This window comes from Eptatretus burgeri, chromosome 15, assembly GCF_056783735.1.
Source record: "Eptatretus burgeri isolate ZD-2024b chromosome 15, Ebu_testis_v1, whole genome shotgun sequence".
Lineage (NCBI taxonomy): Eukaryota > Metazoa > Chordata > Myxini > Myxiniformes > Myxinidae > Eptatretus > Eptatretus burgeri.
This window is the reverse complement of record NC_140975.1, coordinates 65,361,688-65,371,311: the sequence shown is the minus strand read 5'-3', so window position 1 is coordinate 65,371,311 and position 9,624 is coordinate 65,361,688. Positions and strand designations below refer to the sequence as shown.

At 40.6% G+C, this 9,624-nt stretch overlaps 1 protein-coding gene across 1 annotated transcript in view; it reads right to left on the bottom strand.

The window, feature by feature from the left end:
* The window catches only part of LOC147012360 (uncharacterized), a 73,315-nt gene extending 67,673 nt beyond the window's left edge, over positions 1–5,642 (bottom strand). Inside the window, exon 1 of the mRNA XM_085856381.1 lies at positions 5,287–5,642. Coding sequence (XP_085712507.1) covers positions 5,287–5,642 — 356 coding nt within the window. The remainder of the gene's footprint in view (positions 1–5,286) is intronic.
* Positions 5,643–9,624: the final 3,982 nt, after the last annotated feature.

The window sequence follows — 9,624 nt, the reverse complement described above, 5'->3', positions numbered from 1 at the left end:
TATCATCCTCAGCAAACTACAAGTTATTATTGAAATAAGCAACTAAAAGGGCACTCAGTAGAGCGCATACCTCCACCACGTAATACCTGATCCATGAGAACATATTGGGCCTGATACATTTTTGAAATATCATGCAAAACAGTACTATCTTCGTTTTGGACGCATCTCTCAATAGTGACGAATAACTTTAAAAATTCTAGTAAATCTGATCTGGATCCCGGTTATACACCCAACCTCTCCACCAAGTTTCGTCAGATTCCGTCCACAACTCCTTGAGATATCCTGTACACAGAAAAACAGACAAACAGACAGAAAGGGGTGAAAACATAACCTTCTTCACTTCGTTGGTGGAGGTAACAAGAACTGTCACTTTCTAACTGCTGGCAGTGATGACTGGGTAACAAGACATCCCACTTTGATGCAACCCCACTTTGATTGGACACCTCACCCTGACCCATGACTTCTTTCATTATTATTCAATTGAATTTATAATGGGATTAAAATAAATTCAATTCAAATCAAATGGAAGACCAAATCGGTCCATTAGTGCATTGGAGTCATCAGAACGAACAAGCAAAAAGCAAAGATGGAGTCATCAGGAGGAACCTGGTTAGGATTCGGGTTTCAGCCTCTACTCTCAAACACATCCAGGTGCATCCAAGTGAGCATTATTCAAAATAAATAAATAAATAAAGAACTCACATCATAAAAATTGAATAATTCTCGCTGCCACACCATACGTCTGATCAGTTTGAAATTTAAAACCTATATTCCCCATCACAACTAGATCATAATTGTGAAGTTTCACATCGATCGATGAAGGGGTTCAAGATAAATACTTGTTTTTTTTCAAGATTTTTGCTCAATCCAATACGGCTGCCAGACATTTTGACCTATCAGCTATCCGTGAACACCCTGGTATCCCCAAGGCTTGGGTAAATGTGCGTGACGTTTCCTCCCGATCTGTCCAGCCATTCTGGAGAAGATTTTTTAAATAAGTTTTTGGGTTAAATCCAATATGGCTGCCGAACCATGAGACGGATGACGTCGTCAATTTTTTTGTCGAACAATTTACTCCAAGATGACCCTCAAAAATTTTCATGCTGATCGGATGTAGCGTTATTCGTATGCAATCATAACGTTCCAAAAAAGACAAGTGACATCATAAATAAAAAAATCACCCTTATTTCCCAGGTGGAGTACTTGCCATGTGGTAAGTTTAAATTTTTTCCTTCGTGTGGTTTCAGAAATACACAGGTCCAAAGCTTTTCCTTTTTTTTCCAACACAGAAAATGGCTGCCACACCACATGACCCATGAGGTATTAATTATCATTAAAGCATTCTGCAAGAGTAGTCACTTCTATGTTGAAAATTTTGTGTCAATCCACTTACCGGTTGCAGAGAGAAACACTAATGTTTTGTGCAGACAAACAAACAAACAGAAAAACAAATGAAAAATCACTCAGAGCGACACTTAGCAAAACAGAACAAAGTAGAATGGCACTCGGTAGAGCGCATACCTTGACAGGCGGAACAGTTTACACTTTGTATCCCACTGAAGGACTGGATCTGATCCAAAATCTAATCTGCTTTTTTTGTCACCGAACCAATTCATCTACCTTGTTTTGTAATCACTCATCCACAACTTTCTGAGATATCATGATAAATAGAGTTTTGGCCCTGTCTCTCAATTTTAGAAATGAGGCCTATGTTGATCTTTTGACAGCAAAAAAATAACTCGTGGTTTTTTTCATTAACCTGATGTGCAAATCCTGTTCAAATTTCAAGTCAATTGGATGAAAATTGAGGATTTTACAAATCGTACCCAAGTTGTTGACCTTTGGCCTTTGTTGACCTTTTGGCATAGGCTGACCACAAAAATAATTGCTGGTTGTATTTAGTGAGCTGATCTGAAAACCCTGTTAAAATTTCAAGTCAATTGGATAAAAATTGAGGATTTTAGAAATCCGGCCTATTTTCACCTATTGGCCGAGGTTGACCGCAAACATAGTTGGTGGTTGAATTCATTGACCTGATATGTAAATCCTCTTAAATTTTTAAGTCATTTAGATGAAAATTGAGGATTTTAGACATTTGAAAAAGTTGTTGACCTTTGGCCTGTGATGACCTTTTGACCTCAAAATAAATATGAATCTGTCAGACCACCAACTCTACGATTTGGTGGTTTCGTGAATATCGGTTTGAAATTGTCACCTGCAGGCGGTGATTGAAGGTGAGCGGACAGACAAACAGAAGCGATCAACATACTTGGCAAAAAAAAAAAATTTTGACCCAGTAACAAACAGACGAACAATTTTTTTTTGCCAATCAATACCTTCACCTCTGGCGAAGGTAATAACAAAAGTAATCAAATAAGATTTTTTTTTTTAAACAATGAACCAAGGAAAACACACACACGTCACCCCGTGAAAAAGGACTCCTACCTCGAGCTAAACAAGGAGCCAGTACTCAAGGTCCCCGACCTTTTTGGAGATATGAGGAATAATTTTGTGTCACAGGAAAGGTAAATCTTGAACGTTTTTTGAAACATCACATACACAAGCCAAATAACCAAGATGCTGTAGTTGCCATGGCAACATAATTCAGCCAATCACAGCCATGATCTAATCAGGATGAGATGATGTCACGAGGAATCTGCAATACGAAAGCTAAATGTACAACGTTTTTTGACATATCGCATACACAAAAGTACAGGGACGGATGATCGGTCGGTCAGACGGAAAGAGCTCAATTTAATGTCCCCCATCTACAAAGTTGTCAGAGAGGAGGGGGACAATAAAGGGAAGTGAGAAAAAGTACCCTCATCCCCCCCAACCACCAAACTCCAATCCCCACACAGAAAACAAGGAAAAGACACCTGAAACAAATTTTCAAAGGGTCATTTCTTTGAAACACAGGACTCCACAATCGGTTTCTAATCAGAGCCTTAAACACACAAGCAGCAGACAAGATGAGAACCCAGTCCACATCTGGAAATAACATGGATAGAAAAACAAAATTGAAAAAGGAAAATCAAGATCAAGCAAAAGCGAACTGAACTGTCCCCTGAGGAAAGGGCTCATCCAGGAGTAAGGCATCATCAGGAAGCCGCTTGCTCTCAGGAATCCCCCCCGAGGCAGGAGTCAACCAACCAAGATCCATTTCTCTTGGACCCTGTATCTTCTTGGTGGCTGCAACCTCGTTCTTGTCATCAGATGCCCGTATCTTCCTCACGTCACTCTTTTTTTTTGTTTACATAGTCTAGACTCATGGAAGAGCTAATACATTGAATATATTAAGACGTTACAGACAAAAACAGGACGCAAAAGGAATACTGGAGAGAGGGGAAAACACCAACAGCAGAGTTGAAGGCCAAGATAGAGCGAGACTTGGACAAACAATGGGTGTGGGAATAAATGGGGGGCAGGAGAGGATGAATGGGGGGTCGACAAAATGGATATAGAAGGGACAGGAGGGAAAACTGGAAAGAAAATGTTTTTGAAAAGATTGTCAAGGCTCATATTAGACCAAACACAGAAAACATATAACAATGGGAGCAGGAGACAAGAGGGGTGGGAGAGTGAAGCACAAAACAGCGGGGAACAGAGACATAAGGAGATCTGTGGAAGAGAGAGAGAGAGAGAGGGGTTGGGGTGGGGTAGGGTATATGGGGTAAACTAGATGGACACAACAGGGACTTTCAGGAAGGAAAGCAGGGAATTTGAAGGAGGTGAGTTTGGGGTGCATTAACGGGGGTAGAAAAGATCAAGGTTTTGGATGGGGCAAGAAAGAAAGTGTGCCCCGATAGTTCACACAGGTTGCACGGCAGCTCAATTGTGAAGTGCTTCCTCATATGTCCCAACTCCCACCCTGGGTATAAAACTGTTCCTTGCACCCAGTAATCAGATGGCCGAGTTTAACGCAACTGCGGCATTCTTTTGACTGCCGGCCACAGAAGATATGACCACGTTCTATCCCAATTAAAATCCTGCTGAGGATAAGAGAGACCGTACCATCGTACTTGTCTGCAGCTTGTGAGAGACGACAACACAAAGGTGAACACAGAACATGTTTACTGTAGGACGTTAAAAGCAAAAAGATCGTTTGGAAACATCTATTTTTTAGCATGGAAAGAACAGAGGGTGCAAGACAAGAAAAGAGGTGGTAGAAGACAGAGACCACCAATTTGTCTGCGATGGTGAAGTGAGAGGCCCGTTTGTAAATCCTGTAAATATAAAGTACACTGGATCGACACCTGGAGGGAAATGTGGTCCTCGATCTATTAGAGCAAATGTTTGTTTATGTTTTTTGAAACGTGAGCTTATTCATTCATATTGTTGTAATAGTTTTAATATTGTTATCTGACAACGTACACACGACCATTAAAGATCATGTGAACGATTCACAAGAAACACCAGAAAAATACAGTAGGTTGAGAGGGGCTACAACAAAGAGGGGGAATCCAGAACGTGTTTACAAAGTTGACACAAATAACTTTGGAGCAAAGGATAGGAGAGAAAATGATGATAAAAACAGAAAAAAAATAAAAGAAATAATTATTCAGGCCCATTGAGGCCAACTAAAAAATCAACATCTGAAATCAATTTCAAAAATAATGTTTACTATAAAAATGAAGTTCAAAGGTTCACAATGAACATGGATGTTTGAAAATTGTTAAAATGACATTTATAGCAGGAAGATATTAAATAATCAAACCGGTAACACCGAGTTAATCCTGCTGAGGATAAGAGAGACTGTTCCATCTTCACTTGTCTGCAGCTTGTGAGAGACGACAACACAAGGGTGAACACTGAACATGTTTACTGTAGAACGTTTGAACAAATACTTTTGGGGTGAATGACAAGGAGAGGGAACAATGATAGAAACAGCAAAACAAAGGAATGAATGAATCATGTGCCTGTTGAGGGCCAGAAAGAAAAATTATATCTGAAATAAATCACAAAATAAAATTTACAAAAACAAAAGGACAAAAGTGAAGTCTAAAGGTTTTCAGTGGAGAGAGTATTGTTTGAAAATTATTTAAAAGGACATTTAAAACAGGAAGATATTAAATCATCAAACTGGTAACACCGAGCTATGTAGGAGTGAATAAGTTAACTCTTCATCAGAACAATGGAGCTCGTACAGCCTTTCATAAGAGAAGGGACAGGAACAGACTTCAGGGGATACAGATACAGCTTTGGTACAGATACAGCTTTGTGAGTTGTGTTAGTTTATCAAACACTCTGTTAGGGAGAGACTGGAGCTGGTTTTTGTACAGATACAGCTCTTTGAGTTGTGTTAGTTTATCAAACACTCCGTTAGGGAGAGACTGCAGCTGGTTTTGGGACAGACTCAGCTGTGTGAGTTGTGTTAGTTTATCAAACACTCCGTTAGGAAGAGACTGGAGCTGGTTTTTGTACAGATACAGCTCTTTGAGTTGTGTTAGTTTATCAAACACTCCGTTAGGGAGAGACTGCAGCTGGTTTTGGGACAGACTCAGCTGTGTGAGTTGTATTAGTTTATCAAACACTCCGTTAGGGAGAGACTGGAGCTGGTTTTTGTACAGATACAGCTCTTTGAGTTGTGTTAGTTTATCAAACACTCCGTTAGGGAGAGACTGGAGCTGGTTTTGGTTCATATTTGACTCTTTTAGTTTATTAACCTCATAATTAAACACCAAATTATACGAGTATATAAAGAACATCTGGTGTTATGAAATTATGAATGTTCTGTGATTATTGGGTTTTAATATTTTGGGATTATTTGTTTTTTTGGGGTTTCCCTGCATTTTGACAATAACAATAAAGTAGTTTAACCCTCATCCTCATCCAATGGAAAATCTTCTTCTTCTTCTTTCAGCTGCTCCCGTTAGGGGTCGCCACAGCGGATCACCCGTATGATCCGCATAGTGATTTGGCACATGTTTTACGCCGGATGCCCTTCCTGACGCAACCCTGGTCGCCTCTTACGACACAGGGATATGGTACACCTATTTTAACCAGGGTATACACCGGCCCAGTATACTGGTACTCATTTACGCCAACCTCGGAAGGATGACAGGCTGAGTCAACCCCCTGGTGTATTAATTCAGTGGCCCCACGGGGCTTGAACTCAGGACCTTTTGGATCCCAAGCCGCTGCCCTAACCACTGCGCCAACACCAGGCTTGATCCTCATCCAATGGAAAATAAACCATTTAATTGGTGTGGAGTGCGTTCACACCCCGTGGATATAAAGGAGCCAAAAACATAACACACGGATTATTTCAAAACATACTTGATGTGTTTTATATTCCTGATGCCTTGTTGAGTAAATCCTACATTTTTTGTAATAATTTACCATGTTTATGGTAACATGGCTACCAAACAAAAGAAAAACATCTTTTTTCAACGTAAAGTATTATTTCTGTACAACACAAACATTTTCTTCATTTATATATCTCAATACATGAAAACATTTATAAGCAACACAAATTCAGTTTGGATAACTCCCTCTGATCACGTGTAATAATGAAAACTAAACAGGTTTCCTTGGGGTGTACTTGTACCCCACTAATAAAACACTGTCTATATCTCTATCTGTCTTGAAGGAATGGATACAACATGAACAGGTAGTTGTGAAAAGTCAGTCAAGCTGCCTATGGTCAGCTACCTGCCCATGAGTTCAGACACACTACTCACAGATCAGGGTGCACTGTGATCAGGACAGAAACAATGGTCGTTGACTGCGTCCACGACCAATTGGCTGTTCTTCTTCTGCTTATTCTTCTTCTTCGTGTGCAACTTGTGGCTACTGGTTACATCATTGGTTGAGGGTGCGGCTATGCCGCTGATGCAATGCCCCTGTTACCAGTACACTGAAAATCATTTCACCAATCTTCACCACTCGAGTTTTCAGAAATATGGTCTTCATCAGAGGAGGAGACGTTAACTGCAGGTACAAACTCCTCAACACTGTCATTTGCACTTTAAGAAAAATCTGATTCTTCATCACTCTCTTCAAATAAAAGTTTGACTGTTTCCCCCAAACTGTAACGAGCACGTTTTGTTGAGATGATTTTCTGTCTTGAGCTCCTCCACAACACGGATCAGCTCGTATGAAAGCAAATAATGGAATAATATCAGAATCGTATTCAAGAACCACCCCAGAATAACTTTAGTAATAAGTCGGCCAATTATGTCTCTATCAAATAATCTATTGAGCTACATGGGTGAAACATGCCAGCAAACAATGTCATGAAGACACAGAATCGAAAAGATGATACTTTCTGAAATATTCACCAAATCACTCCAACCTTATGATACTCAACAGGAGAATCACTCCAACTTACTGATACCCAACAGGAGAATCACTCCAACTTACTGATAGCCAATAGGTGAATCACTCCAACTTACTGATAGCCAATAGGTGAATCACTCGGACTTGCTGATACCCAACAGGAGAATCACTCCAAATTACTGATAGCCAACAGGAGAATCACTCCAACTTACTGATACCCAACAGGAGAATCACTCCAACTTACTGATAGCCAATAGGTGAATCACTCCAACTTACTGATACCCAACAGGAGAATCACTCCAACTTACTGATAGCCAATAGGTGAATCACTCGGACTTGCTGATACCCAACAGGAGAATCACTCCAAATTACTGATAGCCAACAGGAGAATCACTCCAACTTACTGATACCCAACAGGAGAATCACTCCAACTTACTGATAGCCAATAGGTGAATCACTCCAACTTACTGATACCCAACAGGAGAATCACTCCAACTTACTGATAGCCAATAGGTGAATCACTCGGACTTGCTGATACCCAACAGGAGAATCACTCCAAATTACTGATAGCCAACAGGTGAATCACTCGGACTTGCTGATACCCAACAGGTGAATCACTTCGAACTCCAGATCAAGCCATGAATGATACATGAGCAGTCAGTTGACCGAAAAGAGTGAGCACATTTGCACGACATCAAAGAGAGAACAACTTCGGAAGCGGGAGATCCTGTCATCCACTGGATAACAAGGTTGCCATCTTCACTTGTTGTCAATCCGTGCCCTTGACTGGGGTTAGGAAGATCGGGTGATTTGACTAAACTCCGTCGCTTTCTGTGAGTTGTGTAGTTAGTTTTAGGAGAGTTAAGATGGAGCAAGGCAGGGGACTTTTACTCAGAGGGTAGTTAATGTATGGAATGGTCTCCCTGGAAAGGTGGTGGCAGCAGAAACAATAGAGAAGTTTAAATTATAATTAGATGGGTACCTGGAAGTTATGGAGATAGAGGGGTATAGGGATGTTGACAGGACTGTTATGGAGTTTGAGCATTGATGGGTGATTGTGTGCATGTGAATGGAGTGCTGTTGGTGGGAGTCTTGTCAAGGGGGGTTGTGTGGTTGATGCTGTATGTTTTTAACCAAGCCCATGCCCCCCTGAGGGGAAGAAAATAAAAATACCAAAAAATTAAGAAAAAGAAAAATTTGTTTTTTATTATTATTATTATTATTATTTGTTTGTATTTTTTTGCATTTTCTTCCTTGGATCTTGTGTAGATAAATTGGTATGGTGTTCGCATAGGCATGATGGACTGAATGGCCTCCACCTGTGTTAGATTTCCTTGTATATGCCCACCTGGTAGTTAGATCGACGTGTGTGCTGTCGGAGCGTGTCTTCACGCCTGTTCCTACTCTTGTTTAGAAGAAATAGATGCAGCCTTATGTATAGAAAAGCTGGAAAGTGTCGAGTTTGACACAGTACCTCTTCCAATGTGCTTACATACGTCCATCTCTACAGTGCGTGGGATTCATGCATAAACTGTTTGGTGAGAATCAAACATTCCATGAACTCTCTGATCATGTGTTCTCAGAAATGCTCCACACTGGCCAAGGAAGTGACATAATTGATGTGGTATTTGATGTTTACCATGATCACTGAATTACATCTGCTGAACACATTCAACGTGATTCCAAAAAGGCACAACGTTCAACAATACAATGCCAGGTCATAAGATCAAGAATTGGAGGCGGCTTCTGTTTTTTGCAGAGATCTGGAAGTAGCAGAATATCAGGGCAAAACTTGGAAACAAAAGCATGTTTGTCACATCTGGTAACAGGTGCATCAAGTTAACTGCAGATGGTTGGCAAGAAATAGAAGACCTCCAATCCAGCCAATAAGAGGCAGATCCATGCATGCTGTTGGATGCCAAAGACATGGCAGGAAACTTCCTTGAACTTGTTTGCATCTCAGAGGACACAGATGTCTTCATCATTTGCTTCGGATTGAGCAAAGGTGCGAACATCAAAATATTCATCAGACGTGGATCCAAATCATCTGTAAGGCTTGTCGACATCACAAAACTTGGTGCTGCACTGGGTAGTGATGTGTGTGCAGCATTGATAGGAGTTCATCCATGGACTGGATGTGACACCCTCAGCGTATTTGCCAGGCTCTGAAAGTTGAAGGCTTTGAAAATCCTCCTGCATGATCAGAAGTTCATAGACATCTTCACATCACTTAGAATTTGGTGGAACATTACCAGTGACGTGTTCTGCATCATCCAGGAGTTCATTTGTAAACTTTACTGTCGAAATACCAAAGTGACTGAAGTTAATGAGCTCAGATACCAA